The sequence below is a fragment of the Hyla sarda genome, chromosome 7 (genome assembly GCF_029499605.1).
Source record: "Hyla sarda isolate aHylSar1 chromosome 7, aHylSar1.hap1, whole genome shotgun sequence".
In the NCBI taxonomy this organism is placed as follows: Eukaryota; Metazoa; Chordata; class Amphibia; order Anura; family Hylidae; genus Hyla; species Hyla sarda.
The window spans coordinates 188219631-188235940 of record NC_079195.1 but is presented as its reverse complement, the minus strand read 5'-3'; the positions used below and the strand labels follow the sequence as shown (position 1 = coordinate 188235940).

General features: G+C 46.5%; 1 protein-coding gene across 1 annotated transcript in view; it reads left to right on the top strand.

Moving 5' to 3' along the window:
• The window catches only part of LOC130282926 (vitrin-like), a 90085-nt gene extending 85663 nt beyond the window's left edge, over positions 1–4422 (top strand). Inside the window, exon 9 of the mRNA XM_056531891.1 lies at positions 4007–4422. Coding sequence (XP_056387866.1) covers positions 4007–4180 — 174 coding nt within the window. The 3' untranslated portion in view covers positions 4181–4422. The remainder of the gene's footprint in view (positions 1–4006) is intronic.
• Positions 4423–16310: the final 11888 nt, after the last annotated feature.

Below are 16310 nucleotides of genomic sequence, written 5' to 3'. Positions count from 1 at the left end.
AAAATCAGCAGAAATGTGTAAAAAAAAAGGGGCAAAAAAGGTGCAAAAAACCCTGCTTGCACCTTTTTGTGCCTCTTGTAGACACAAAAAACAGTCTAAAGACAATGATAAATGTCAGCCATAGATTTTATTAACGACAGGAGACGAACATTATGCTATTCTTCTTTACTGACACAAATAGCAGCTGAGTACAATGAAGTTTTTTCAAAGAAATAAAAACGAGAGATATGCAAATAGGTATGCCCTAACAACCAATCATAGGTGAGAATAGGTGATATAAGGTGCATACAGGTAAATCACTTCCTCTTCTTTGGTGCGAAGAGTTAAATAAATAAAACAACTAAATACATCTTGTCATTAAAGGGCTTATACTTAATACAATAACATAGACTATTTGAAGAAATAATGTAAGTAAACAGAAAACAGTCCAAAATAATTGAAGAATAAAATCTTCCAGTGGATGAAGAACTTCAGTTGAAGGATCCTAAGAATACCCAAAGAATGTGGAGCTGAGAATGGAGGTCATCTCTCAAACGAAATCCCGTCAGGAATGAGCAGTTATACTGAAAGAAAGAACACATGTAGATAATATCGTGTAGGGAATAGGGAGGGATAATGTTCGTCTCCTGTCCTTAATAAAATCTATATTTTCCATCATCTAGACTAGGAAAATCTCCAATTTTACAACATGACAGGAGACTCCATTATGCAAGTTTAAAACTATAATATAGTAACTGATGAAAAAGCATTTATAACTACAATAATAATATAATAAAATGCAAGAGAAATTTATAATATAAACATAGAGACATGAGATTCAGGTCTAAAATAAAAAGTTTTAAAAGTGGACTCTGATGACCAATCTGCAGCTTTTAGGATATCTGCTAGAGATCCTCCAGATTGACTCAATTTAGTGGACATGGCTCCTCTAGTAGAGTGAGCTCCAAACAGAGATATATCTATACCCACTAAAGCCATAGTCTGTCTTATCCATCTGGCTAACGTAGGAGGGGAAACTGGATGGAAAGGTTTTTGAAAAGAAATGAGTGAGTAGAATTGATAGATCTTAAAGGAGCCGTTTTGGTTTCGTACACTTTTAAATAATGAACCACGCATAGATTTGGATTATGAGGAAAGGCAGGATAGAATACTGACTGAAGGTTGGTTTTGGTCCTCCTGGAGATATGGAAACAAACTCATTTAGGAGGGAATTGTCTGCGAGAAAATCAAGAGCCCGCACATCAGATACTCTTTTAATGGAAATGAGACATAAAAGAGTAGTGAGTTTGAAAGATAAGAGTTTTAACGAAAGGAGATCGTTGTCACCCCAGGATTCAGTTAACCCCATAAGGACCAGGGGGTTTTCCGTTTTTGCACTTTCGTTTTTTCCTCCTTACTTCTAAAAAATCATAACCCTTTTTTGCACCTAAAAATCCATATTATGGCTTATTTTTTGCGCCACCAATTCTACTTTGCAGTGACATCAGTCATTTTACCCAAAAATCTACGGCGAAACGGAAAAAAAATCATTGTAAGACAAAATTGAAAAAAAAATGCCATTTTGTAACTTTTGGGGGCTTCTGTTTCTACACAGTAAATTTTTCGGTAAAAATGACAGCTTATCTTTATTCTCTTATATACCCTACTTATATTGGTTTGATTTTGTCGTACTTCTGAAAAAAATCATAACTACATGCAGGAAAATTTATATGTTTAAAATTGTCATCTACTGACCCCTATAACTTTTTTATTTTACCCCGTATGTGTCAGTATGAGGGCTCATTTTTTGGGCCGTGATCTGAAGTTTTTAGCGGTACCCTTTTTGTATTGATCGGACTTGTTGATCACTTTTTATTCATTTTTTCATGATATAAAATGTGACCAAAAATACACTATTTTGGACTTTGGAATTTTTTTGCGTGTACGTCATTGACCGTGCGGTTTAATTAATTATATATTTTTATAATTCGGACATTTACGCACGCGGCGATACCACATATGTTTATTTTTATTTTTATTTACACTGTTGGTTTTTTTAAATGGGAAAAGGGGGGTGATTCAAACTTTTAATAGGGGAGGTGTTAAATGATCTTTATTCACTTTTTTTTTCACTTTTTTTTTGTAGCCATAGGGACCTATAACACTGCACACACTGATCTTTTACATTGATCACTGGTTTCTCATAGGAAACCAGGGATCGATGATTCTGCCACTTGACTGCTCATGCCTGGATCTCAGGCACTGAGCAGTCATTCGGCGATCAATCGGACACCAGGAGGCAAGGTAGGAGACCCTCCTCATGTCTAACAGCTGTTATAGAAAGGGAAAGGACTCAGGACGTACTGGTATGTCCTTGGTCATTAAGGGGTTAAATTAAGAATTTTCGAAACGTCCCAGGTAGAGTGATACTTAGGTAAAGGTGGAAATCTAAATTTAATACCTTTTAGTAATTTACAAACTAAAGGGTGTTTACCTATAGAAACAGAATTTATGGGAGCATGATAAAAAGCTATCGCAGAGTGATAGACATTGATGGTATGATATGATTTCCCTAAGTCAAAAGAAAAAGATAGAAAATTTAGAATTTGGGTTAAAGGTGCATGGACGGGATCCAAATCCCGTTGAGAGCACCAATCAGACCAAATTTTCCAGGCTGATCTGTAAGCAGATCTGGTACCTGGAGCCCAAGCATCTGCGAGGACGTCCCTAGTTGATGATGAAAACTCTGGATTTTGGACTGGCAACCCGAGATGAACCAGGCTATCAGAGTTAAGAGATCTGAAGTGACTAGAGGATGAGGGTTCCCCAATGGGTCCTGAAGAATTAAAGGGGGAAAGGAAAGAAATGCTGTAAAATATATAGAAAAATTGAATTACATTTTTTGTTAATTACATTCAATTTAAAGACATTATAGAAATATACCACAACAGGCCATGAGATGGCACTGCAGGCTAAGGAAAAAATTACTTCACCTTATGAACTTCTTTCTCAGATGACACAATGAAACTACTGTGCGCCTGACAGAAATAATGTCCGTACTCTGTCACAAGAATCCTGTTCTGACAGGATTCCTGTGAAATAATTTCAAATAAACGAGCCGTGCGGCTGAGTACGAAATATACCCAGCTGGGCACGAAATATCGCGAGAGCAGTTGTGAGGGGACTGAACGCGCGTGATGACGGGGAGAAGTAGCGACGCAGTGAGGGATAGAAAAGCTGGGTAAAATGGATACAGCAGAGAAGAAATGAAAGCAGAAAGCTGGGGAAAAGATGTAAGTACGGAAAAAAGGTGACGAGTGAAAGAAAATGATAATTGGTAACATAGGATAAGCATTGGGAATAAGAGTAGTGAATGACAAAATATAGATAGGTTACTACAAGAGTAGACAATTATATAAAAAGGGGAATATATGAATAGGACAATAAATGAGTAAATTAAACTTTTGAGAATAATATATCTAATAATAACGCAAAAGAAATTTTTGTATCACTTAACCTTGATGCAGAGCAGCAAAGAAGAGGAAGTGATTTACCTGTATGCACCTTATATCATCTGTTCTCACCTTTGATTGCTTGTTAGGGCATACCTATTTGCATATCTCTCGTTTTTTATTTCTTTGAAAAAACTTTATTGTACTCAGATACTATTTGTGTCAGTAAAGAAGAATAGCATAATGGAGTATCCTGTCTTGTTATAAAATCAATTTTTCAAAGGTGTCCATAAATGGATTAAGTGGCTGGCAGAAGACAAATCTAGGGAAAATGAATTCAATACTAGCTTTGTAAATCCACATTATGTAAGCTCTCCAGTGTCAGCTGCAGGCAGGGAGCTTTTCTACATACTGATTTTGGTAGGGGTGTAGATGATAAGACCAGAGGCTAGAATAAAGAGACCCCTCAAGCTCTTCTAAGTACTCTGGCTCTTCAGATCATTGCTTAGAGATTGCACATGTCTCGGCTCTGCTTTACTCATACTTTAAATAATCTCTATCATCATCTTTTACAGGATTCATCTGTATGCCTTGCAGCTATTCATGTTGGAGTCCTAAGCGACAATGGAGGGCATATGAGAGTAATGAAGAAACCGGGGCAGGACGCCTACAGTGGTTCTACAAGTAATGGAGTCACAACAAGTAGTTATGGAGCATGGCATGCATCTTTTATAATACAAAAGGTTTAATTGTTCATTTTTATTTTTCAGTTAAAACATAGGCAGAATGCTAGTGGAAGTTATAAATATATACATTATCATTATTTTTCTTTTTTTAAATGCTTGTACTTTACTGTATTTTTCCAGTAGAACTAAGGTTCAGAAATGATAAAAAAAAAAAAAAAGTCACATTCAGTCACATTGCCTAACGAAGAAGTAGGCAATGTGACATCATCTGTTCTCTACCTACCATAAAGGACTAGCTAACTCTAATAAACTAATAAATGTGTTTTTTTTTTTTTTTTTTTTTCAAAATATTCAACTATTGTACTGAATAAAAAATAAAATGTTACCTTTAAATCTTAATATGTAGTTTGGGCAGCATTTATTTTTATTTTTTTTAAACAAAATAATGACAGAATTAGTGTGACGTGATCATCTGCTACATGATCTGCATGTGAATAATTTTGTTCATTAGATGGTTAAGAGAATTAGGTATGTATTTAAGGTTCTGTGGATGTTATATTAGTAGTGTGGTGGCAAGGGAGGACACAATTTAGAAACGGGATCCATGGAAACTGGTCACAGTTATGTCAACCATGGCTGCATTGGTACAACGAACCCTGGTATCCTCTGAGACATAGTTGTCAAAGGTGATGGGCTGCACTAAGGTGGTGGAGTTTAGGGCACTCAAGATGATGTAGGAACAGGAATACCAAACACAGGGAGACACTGGGAGACTTGCAAAAACTTCCATCACAATACAGACTCTAATACAAAGTCTAATAGAAGTCTAATAGAAGTAATTTACAAATCTGTTAAACTTTCTGGAACAAGTTGATTTGAACAAAAAAAAATAAAAAAAAATTTCCACCAGAGTACTCTTTTAATGTAAGATGTTTCTTCCTGTGGGGAAAGAGATGTTTTATTTTTGAAAGAACAATTGGTCCCCTGCACCGCTCATTATCCTGAAGATTGTTATTGAGACCATGGTCCATTGGTTAGTGCCAGAGGAACCGATGTTAGTCTCTCTGTCCAGCTGACAGGGCCCTAATCCAGCCGACCACACGAGCGGGCTGTAGGAGTTAGCAATGCAATACCGCCCAGTTGGCTGATGAGGGGGTTGTCGGTTCGGAGCTAGAAGTTCTGCAGCAAGTCACTGCCTTTGACAGCCAGGGGAGTGTCTGCTTCATTAAGAAGGAAAGGAGGAGTGCAGGGCAGGCGAGACAGATGCTGTTAGTGGGGGACAGACAGGGCAATCTTTCACAAAGACTGGGATTGTCGAATAGTTTGTTGTCTTCCTGGTGCTCAAGTTCGGCACATCACGGATCGGGTTGACAGATTACTGGGAGGGGCTGGAGAAGACCCAGCAGTCATGTTGCACATTGGCACAGTAACAATGACAAAGTAAGAGGTAGAAGGAGTGTCCTTAACAATGATTTCACGGACTTGTCTTAGGCAGTAAGCTTAAAGCAAGGACCTCTAAGGTACATTTTACCAGTACCATGTGCCCCACCAGAGAGGCAGTGGGAGATAAGGGAGCAAAAAAAGTGGTTCAGAAGCTGGTGTAGGAAGGAGGGGTTTGGGTTCATGGAGAACTGTGCAAACTTCTCTGTCGGAAACCGGCTGTACCATAGGGACAGGCTGCACCTCAATGGGGAGGGTGCAGCGGTGCTCAGGGAGAAGATGGCTAGAAGGGTGGAGGAGTGTTTAAACTAGGGACTGGGGGGGAGGGAATCAACATAGAGGGGGGAGATAGTGTAGATAGAGAGCTGGGAATAGGTAATTAGGGATGAACAAATCGAATCTGACAAATCCGAATTTGTTACGAATTTCAGGCAAAATTCGATTTGTAACAAATGCAAATATCAGCACGAATCGCTTCATTAAACTTCATTTAGTGCAGTCCAGGCTCCAGAGCATCTAAAATGGCGGATCCACATGTGAGGACCTGGGGCACGGAATCCTGGGAAGACGGGAATAAGGGTAGGTGGGATTACCCTGAATCACATGAAGCATGCAGCCTATCAGCAGCCAGTCACCCCTGTTATGTCACAGCCCTATTGCAGAGATAAATAGGGACAAACAGCGCTGTGTTTTGACCAGAAAAGCTTTTTTCTAGCAGTGATTCACCTCCTAGTCACATCAGTGTTCTGTTGCACAGAGGGACAGAGAGCAGTGTGTGTTGCACAGAAAAGCATTCTTACTTCAGCGATTCACCTCCCAGTCACTACAGCGTTCTATTACAGAGAGGGACAGAAAGCAGTGTGTTGCACAGAACAGCAGCGATTCAGCTCAAGCACAAATCCTGCCTAGAAGCACTGACAGGGAAGGGAGCGAGATTGGAAGAAAAAGTGCAATTTTGGGTGTAGTACACAGCGACTGTGTGCTTCAGCACTGGTGTGTACTGCTGGTGTTGTATACAAATACTTTTTTAAGCATACTGTAGTAGCGCGTTGTCCTCCCCTCATAAGTGCATACCACATACAGACAGTACAGACCAAAAGTTTGGACACACCTTCTCATTCAAAGTTTTCTTTATTTTCATGACTATGAAAATTGTAGATTCACATTGAAGGCATTAAAACTATGAATTAATACATGTGGAATTATATACATAACAAAAAAGTGTTAAACAACTGAAAATATGTCATATTCTAGGTTCTTCAAAGTAGCCACCTTTTGCTTTGATTACTGCTTTGCACACTCATGGCATTCTCTTGTTGAGCTTCAAGAAGTAGTCGCCTGAAATGGTTTTCCCTTCACAGGTGTACTGGCTCTGCAGAGGAGTTGGTGACACCGCCACGACTTGCAGGTAGGCCTGCTGCCACCTCCTCTACTCCTCCTACTCCATCCTCTTCCATAACATCCTCGGCCGAGTCCTCTTCCACTGCTATGTCTTGCTCCACATCACCGGCACCCCCCCCCAGCTCCCCAGGTGCTATTCCACATCCCGGATACAGCAGTGTCACGCCATCTTGGGGTTGACTTGCCTCAAAGCGGAGAGTCACACCGCACCAGCGCTCCTGTCGGCCCTGAACACACAGGTGGACCAGTGGCTGACTCCGCACCAACTGGAGATCGGCAAGGTGGTTTGTGACAATGGAACAAATTTGTTGGCGGCATTGAGGTTGGGCAAGTTGACACATGTGCCGTGCATGGCACATGTGTGTAATCTGATTGTACAATGCTTTGTGCTCAAGTACCCAGGCTTACAGGATGTCCTGAAGCAGTCCAGGAAGGTGTGTGGCCATTTCAGGCGTTCCTACATGGCCATGGCGCACTTGTCAGATATCCAGCGGCGAAACAACATGCCAGTGAGGCGCTTGACTTGCGACAGCCCGACACGTTAGAATTCAACACTCCTAATGTTCGACCGCCTGCTCCAACAAGAAAAAGCCATCAACGAATATTTGTATGACCGGGGTGCTAGGACATCCTCTGTGGAGCTGGGAATTTTTTTGCCACGTTACTGGAGGCTCATGCGCAATGCCTGTAGGCTCATGCGTCCTTTTGAGGAGGTGACAAACCTGGTCAGTCGCACCGAAGGCACCATCAGCGACATCATACCATTTGTTTTCTTTCTGGAGTGTGCCCTGCGAAGAGTGCTGGATCAGGCAGTAGATGAGCGTGAAGAGGAAGAGTTGTGGACACCATCCCCACCAGAAACAGCCTTATCAGCATCGCTTGCTGGACCTGCAGCAACGCTGGAAGAGGATTGTGAGGAAGAGGAGTCAGAGGAAGAATGTGGCTTTGAAGAGGATGAGGAAGACCAACCACAGCAGGCATCCCAGGGTGCTCCTTGTCACCTATCTGGTTCCCGTGGTGTTGTACGTGGCTGGGGGGGAAGAAGATTATACCTTCCCTGACATCACTGAGGAAGAGGAATGGGACATAAGTAGCTCAGCATCCGTCCTTGTGCAAATGGGGTCTTTCACGCTGTCGTGCCTGTTGAGGGACCCTCGTATAAAAAGGATGAAGGAGAACGACCTGTACTGGGTGTCCATGCTACTAGACCCTCGGTATAAACATAAAGTGCCTGACATGTTACCGCATTACAGCAAGGCGGAAAGGATTCAGCAGGTCCAAAATAAATTAAGAAGTATGCTGTACACAGCGTATAAGGGTCATGTCCCAGCACAACAGGGATCTAACAGGGGAAGAGGTGAAAGTAATCCTCCTCCTCCTCCCACGAACACGCCAGCAAGGACAGGATGCTGTACAGACATGATGTTGATGGAGGACATGCAGAGCTTTTTAAGTCCTACGCATCGCCAAAGCCCTTCGGGGTCCACCATCAGAGAACGACTTGACCGACAGGTAGCAGACTACCTGGCCTTATACGCAGATATCGACACTCTGAGGAGCGATGAACCCCTTGACTACTGGGTGTGCCGGCTTGACCTGTGGCCTGAGCTATCCCAATTTGCGCTCGAACTTCTGGCCTGTCCCGCTTCAAGTGTCCTGTCAGAAAGGACCTTCAGTGCAGCAGAAGGTATTGTCACTGAGAAGAGGAGTCGCCTTGGTCAAAAAAGTATGTGTCACGATGCCGGCTGGCAGGTAGTGGATCCTCTGTGCCAGAGAGGGATTGGCGTGGACCGTGCTAGTGGATCGGTTCTAAGTCACTACTGGTTTTCACCAGAGCCCGCCGCAAAGCGGGATGGACTTGCTGCGGCGGTAGTGACCAGGTCGTATCCACTAGCAACGGCTCAACCTCTCTGACTGCTGAAGATAGGCGCGGTACAAGGGAGTAGGCAGAAGCAAGGTCGGACGTAGCAGAAGGTCGGGGCAGGCAGCAAGGATCGTAGTCAGGGGCAACGGCAGGAGGTCTGGAACACAGGCTAGGAACACACAAGGAAACGCTTTCACTGGCACAATGGCAACAAGATCCGGCGAGGGAGTGCAGGGGAAGTGAGGTGATATAGGGAAGTGCACAGGTGATCAGGCTAATTGGAACCACTGCGCCAATCAGCGGCGCAGTGGCCCTTTAAATCGCAAAGACCCGGCGCGCGCGCGCCCTAAGGAGCGGGGCCGCGCGCGCCGGGACAGGACCGACGGAGAGCGAGTCAGGTACGGGAGCCGGGGTGCGCATCGCGAGCGGGCGCTACCCGCATCGCGAATCGCATCCCGGCTGGAGGCAGTATCGCAGCGCCCCGGGTCAGTGGATCTGACCGGAGCGCTGCAGTGAGGAGAGTGTAGCGAGCGCTCCGGGGAGGAGCGGGGACCCGGAGCGCTCGGCGTAACAGTACCCCCCCCCTTGGGTCTCCCCCTCTTCTTAGAGCCTGAGAACCTGAGGAGCAGACTTTTGTCTAGGATATTGTCCTCAGGTTCCCAGGATCTCTCTTCTGGACCACAACCCTCCCAATCCACTAAAAAAAAGGTTTTCCCTCTGACCTTTTTTGATGCCAGAATCTCTTTGACGGAGAAGATGTCCGAGGAGCCGGAAACAGGAGTGGGAGGAACAGATTTGGGAGAGAAACGGTTGATGATGAGTGGTTTAAGAAGAGAAACGTGAAAGGCATTAGGAATACGAAGAGAAGGAGGAAGAAGAAGTTTGTAAGAGACAGGATTAATCTGACACAAAATTTTGAAAGGACCAAGATAGCGTGGTCCCAACTTGTAGCTAGGGACACGGAAGCGGACATATTTAGCGGAGAGCCATACCTTGTCTCCAGGGGAAAAAATGGGAGGAGCTCTTCTTTTCTTATCCGCGAACTTCTTCATGCGTGATGAAGCCTGTAAGAGAGAATTTTGGGTCTCTCTCCATATGATGGAAAGGTCACGAGAAATTTCATCCACAGCGGGCAGACCAGAGGGCAAGGGGGTAGGGAGGGGGGGAAGAGGGTGACGGCCGTACACCACGAAAAATGGGGATTTGGAGGAAGATTCAGAGACTCTGAAGTTATACGAGAATTCGGCCCATGGAAGGAGATCTGCCCAGTCATCCTGGCGGGAGGAAACAAAATGTCGTAAATAATCACCCAGGACCTGGTTAATTCTTTCTACTTGTCCATTGGATTGGGGATGATATGCAGAAGAAAAATTTAGTTTAATCTTGAGTTGTTTACAGAGAGCCCTCCAGAATTTAGACACGAATTGGACGCCTCTATCCGAGACGATCTGCGTAGGCAACCCGTGAAGACGAAAAATGTGTACAAAAAATTGTTTAGCCAACTGAGGCGCTGAAGGAAGACCAGGAAGAGGGATGAAATGTGCCATTTTGGAGAATCGATCAACGACCACCCAAATAACAGTGTTGCCACGGGAAGGGGGTAAATCAGTAATAAAATCCATACCAATCAGAGACCAAGGCTGTTCGGGGACAGGCAGGGGATGAAGAAAACCAGCGGGCTTCTGGCGAGGAGTCTTATCCCGGGCACAGATAGTGCAGGCTCGCACAAAGTCCACAACATCCGTCTCCAGAGTCGGCCACCAATAGAAGCGGGAGATGAGTTGCACAGATTTCTTGATGCCCACATGACCTGCGAGATGGGAGGAGTGACCCCATTTGAGGATTCCGAGGCGTTGGCGTGGAGAAACAAAGGTCTTTCCTGGAGGAGTTTGCCTGATGGAGGCTGGAGAAGTGGAAATCAGGCAGTCAGGAGGAATGATGTGTTGCGGAGAGAGTTCAACTTCCGAAGCATCCGAGGAACGAGAGAGAGCATCGGCCCTAATGTTCTTATCGGCAGGCCGAAAGTGAATTTCAAAATTAAATCGGGCAAAGAACAGAGACCACCGGGCCTGGCGAGGATTCAGCCGTTGGGCAGACTGGAGGTAGGAGAGGTTCTTGTGATCGGTGTAAATAATAACTGGAAATCTTGATCCCTCCAGCAGATGCCTCCATTCCTCAAGTGCTAATTTGATGGCTAGAAGCTCTAGATCCCCGATGGAGTAGTTCCTCTCCGCCGGAGAGAAGGTCCTAGAAAAAAACCCACAAGTGACAGCATGCCCGGAAGAATTTTTTTGTAGAAGAACAGCTCCAGCTCCCACTGAGGAGGCATCAACCTCCAATAGGAAGGGTTTGGAAGGGTCAGGTCTGGAGAGCACGGGAGCCGAAGAAAAGGCAGACTTGAGTCGTTTAAAGGCGTCTTCCGCTTGAGGAGGCCAAGACTTGGGATCGGCATTTTTTTTGGTTAAAGCCACGATAGGAGCCACAACGGTAGAAAAATGTGGAATAAATTGCCTGTAATAATTGGCGAACCCCAAAAAGCGTTGGATAGCACGGAGTCCGGAGGGGCGTGGCCAATCTAAGACGGCAGAGAGTTTGTCTGGATCCATTTGTAGTCCCTGGCCAGAGACCAAGTATCCTAGAAAAGGAAGAGATTGGCATTCAAACAGACATTTCTCAATTTTGGCATAGAGTTGATTGTCACGAAGTCTCTGAAGAACCATACGGACATGCTGGCGGTGTTCTTCTAGATTGGCAGAAAAAATCAGGATATCGGCCAGATATACAACAACACAGGAGTATAAAAGATCACGAAAAATTTCATTAACAAAGTCTTGGAAGACGGCAGGGGCGTTGCACAGGCCAAAGGGCATGACCAGATACTCAAAGTGTCCATCTCTGGTGTTAAATGCCGTTTTCCATTCATCCCCCTCTCTGATGCGGATGAGATTATAAGCACCTCTTAAGTCCAGTTTAGTAAAGATGTGGGCACCTTGGAGGCGATCAAAGAGTTCAGAGATGAGGGGTAGGGGGTAGCGGTTCTTAACCGTGATTTTATTAAGACCGCGGTAGTCAATGCAAGGACGTAGGGAGCCATCTTTTTTGGACACAAAGAAAAATCCGGCTCCGGCAGGAGAGGAGGATTTACGGATAAAGCCCTTTTTTAAATTTTCCTGGACGTATTCAGACATGGCAAGAGTCTCTGGGGCGGACAGAGGATAAATTCTGCCCCGGGGTGGAGTAGTGCCCGGGAGGAGGTCGATAGGACAATCATAAGGCCTGTGAGGAGGTAGAGTCTCAGCTTGTTTTTTGCAAAAAACATCCGCAAAGTCCATATAGGCCTTAGGGAGACCGGTTACTGGAGGAACCACAGAGTCACGGCAAGGGTTACTGGGAACCGGTTTTAGACAGTCCTTGGAACAAGAGGGCCCCCAACTCTTGATCTCCCCAGTGGACCAATCCAGGGTTGGGGAATGAAGTTGAAGCCAGGGAAGTCCAAGGAGAATTTCAGAAGTGCAATTGGGGAGGACCAAAAGTTCAATCCTCTCGTGATGAGATCCGATGCACATTAGAAGGGGCTCCGTGCAGAAACGTATGGTACAGTCCAATCTTTCATTGTTTACACAATTGATGTAAAGGGGTCTGGCGAGACTGGTCACTGGGATGTTGAACCTGTTGACGAGAGAGGCCAAAATAAAATTTCCTGCAGATCCAGAGTCCAAGAAGGCCATAGTAGAGAAGGAGAAGGCAGAGGCAGACATCCGCACAGGCACAGTAAGACGTGGAGAAGCAGAGTAGACATCAAGGACTGTCTCACCTTTGTGCGGAGTCAGCGTACGTTTTTCCAGGCGGGGAGGACGGATAGGACAATTCCTCAGGAAGTGTTCGGTACTAGCACAGTACAGGCAGAGATTCTCCATGCGGCGTCGTGTCCTCTCTTGAGGTGTCAGGCGAGACCGGTCGACCTGCATAGCCTCCACGGCGGGAGGCACAGGAACGGATTGCAGGGGATCAGAGGAGAGAGGAGCCGAGGAGAAGAAACGCCTCGTGCGAACAGAGTCCATATCTTGGCGGAGCTCCTGACGCCTTTCGGAAAAACGCATGTCAATGCGAGTGGCTAGGTGAATGAGTTCATGTAGATTAGCAGGGATTTCTCGTGCGGCCAGAACATCTTTAATGTTGCTGGATAGGCCTTTTTTAAAGGTCGCGCAGAGGGCCTCATTATTCCAGGATAATTCTGAAGCAAGAGTACGGAATTGTACGGCATACTCGCCAACGGAAGAATTACCCTGGACCAGGTTCAACAGGGCAGTCTCAGCAGAAGAGGCTCGGGCAGGTTCCTCAAAGACACTTCGGATTTCCGAGAAGAAGGAGTGTATAGAGGCAGTGACGGGGTCATTGCGGTCCCAGAGCGGTGTGGCCCAAGACAGGGCTTTTCCAGACAGAAGGCTGACTACGAAAGCCACCTTAGACCTTTCAGTGGGAAACTGGTCCGACATCATCTCCAGGTGCAGGGAACATTGGGAAAGAAAGCCACGGCAAAACTTAGAGTCCCCATCAAATTTATCCGGCAAGGATAGGCGTAGACCAGAAGCGGCCACTCGCTGCGGAGGAGGTGCAGGAGCTGGCGGAGGAGATGATTGCTGAAGCTGTGGTAGTAACTGCTGTAGCATAACGGTCAGTTGAGACAGCTGTTGGCCTTGTTGCGCTATCTGTTGTGACTGCTGGGCGACCACCGTGGTGAGGTCAGCGACAACTGGCAGAGGAACTTCAGCGGGATCCATGGCCGGATCTACTGTCACGATGCCGGCTGGCAGGTAGTGGATCCTCTGTGCCAGAGAGGGATTGGCGTGGACCGTGCTAGTGGATCGGTTCTAAGTCACTACTGGTTTTCACCAGAGCCCGCCGCAAAGCGGGATGGACTTGCTGCGGCGGTAGTGACCAGGTCGTATCCACTAGCAACGGCTCAACCTCTCTGACTGCTGAAGATAGGCGCGGTACAAGGGAGTAGGCAGAAGCAAGGTCGGACGTAGCAGAAGGTCGGGGCAGGCAGCAAGGATCGTAGTCAGGGGCAACGGCAGGAGGTCTGGAACACAGGCTAGGAACACACAAGGAAACGCTTTCACTGGCACAATGGCAACAAGATCCGGCGAGGGAGTGCAGGGGAAGTGAGGTGATATAGGGAAGTGCACAGGTGATCAGGCTAATTGGAACCACTGCGCCAATCAGCGGCGCAGTGGCCCTTTAAATCGCAAAGACCCGGCGCGCGCGCGCCCTAAGGAGCGGGGCCGCGCGCGCCGGGACAGGACCGACGGAGAGCGAGTCAGGTACGGGAGCCGGGGTGCGCATCGCGAGCGGGCGCTACCCGCATCGCGAATCGCATCCCGGCTGGAGGCAGTATCGCAGCGCCCCGGGTCAGTGGATCTGACCGGAGCGCTGCAGTGAGGAGAGTGTAGCGAGCGCTCCGGGGAGGAGCGGGGACCCGGAGCGCTCGGCGTAACAGTATGCATTACCTCATCTTTCTTAAGATGAATGAGGGATGGATCCTGAAGGGACTGACACTGGGCGATACATTTGACTGAACAAGGCTTGATCAGATGAGCTGCCTAGGGGCTAAAAATGGTCCACACGCTGCTGTGTTTGAACTCTGAATGCCGGATGACTTGCGTGACTTATCCGCCACCAACTAGGGTTCAAGCCGCAATGTTTTAGGGCACTTTCTGCCTGACGAAACAAACTGAAATTTTTACCGCAGCGGCTGCGACAATACCAAATTTTCCAGCCAGGTGTACATGCCTAATTTTTCTGGCCTCTGCTGCTGCACTTGTTATGGTGCTGCAATTTTTATGGCCGCTGCTACAGCTGCGACAATACCAAATTTTCCAGCCAGGTGTACATGTCTAATTTTTCTGGCCTCTGCTGCTGCACTTTTTCTGGCTGCTGCTTCAGCTGCGACTGCGACAATACCCAATTTTTCATCCATGTGTATATGCCTAATTTTTCTGGCCTCTGCTGCTGCACTTGTTATGGTGCTGCAATTTTTCTGGCCACTGCTACAGAAGCGGCTGCAACAATACAACATTTTTCATCCATGTGTACATGCCTAATTTTTCTGGCCTCTGCTGCTGCACTTCTTATGGTGCTGCAATTTTTCTGGCCGCTGCTACAGAAGCGGCTGCAACAATACCAAATTTTTCAGGCATGTGTACATGCCTAATTTTTCTGGTACTCTCTGCTGACATCTCTGTCCATTTTAGCAACCGTGGATATTAGATGTATGCTAAGGGTAGCATGGTGGCTCCGAGGTTAGCACTGCTGCCTTGCAGCGCTGGGGTCTTTGCACGTTTTTCCAAACCATTTAGGAATAATAGGTGATTTATGCCCTTTATGGATTAAAACCAGACTCTGCATCAACTATGTAATTTTCCATGGGAGTTTTGCCATGGATCCCACTCCGGAACGCCACAGTCCAGGTGTTAGTCCCCTTGAAACAACTTTTAAATCACTATTGTGGCCAGAAATAGTCCCTGTGGGATTTAAAATTCACCTGCCCATTGAAGTCAATGGCGGTTCGCCCGGTTCGCGAACTTTTGCGGAAGTTCGCGTTCGCGGTTCGTGAACCGAAAATGTTATGTTCGCAACATCACTACTCCTGAAGCAGTTGAGGAACCTGAGGAGGACATCAGTGACATGCAGACACAACTCGATTATGATGAAGATGAAGGGGCTTCATCATCATCAGGAAAAGAGGATTGCAGGTTGCCCGTCAGGCAGCAGCTGAGCAAGCAAGGTGGTAGCATGGTTGGCAGTCAGCATGGTGGAAGAAGTGGAAAGTCTGGAGCCAAACGTGCCCAGGGTAGACTACCTGCTTTGCGACAGCCTACCTTCCCGTGAGGTAGTGGAACACAGGTTCCTGGAGTCGGCAGAAGTAGCAGTCAATCAGTGTGAAATCAGTTACTTGGCAGTGTGGCAGTTTTTCATCAAGCATCCAGAGGAGGTTAACATGGCCACATGCAAGATGTGTTGGCAGAAGGTGAAGCGTGGCCAGGGACCCAATGTTGGCATCACGGCCCTGCGTCAACATATGCAGCATCACCATACAGCGGCCTGGGAGAACCGTGGCTCCGATGTGGTGGTCCAGCCTGCTGCATCACCCAGTCACCCAGCACAAGGCTCCACCACCTCAGCCGAAGGGAGCTGTGTGTCATACCCATCTTCTGTGGCTCCAGGTGCTCCTGCTCCTCCTACTTTGAGTGATTCATTCCGCCAGCAGTCCATTGGCGAAGCCATGTCTAAGAGACAACAGTATGCACCCACTCATCCAACGGCGCAGAAGCTGAATGTGCTCCTTTCCAAGTTGATGGTGCTGCAGTCCCTCCCTTTTCAAGTGGTGGACTCTGCACCTTTCAGTGAACTGATGGCTTGTGCCGAGCCGAGGTGGAGAGTCCCAAACCCTCATTTCTTTGTGAAGAAGGCACTAACAGCCCTGCA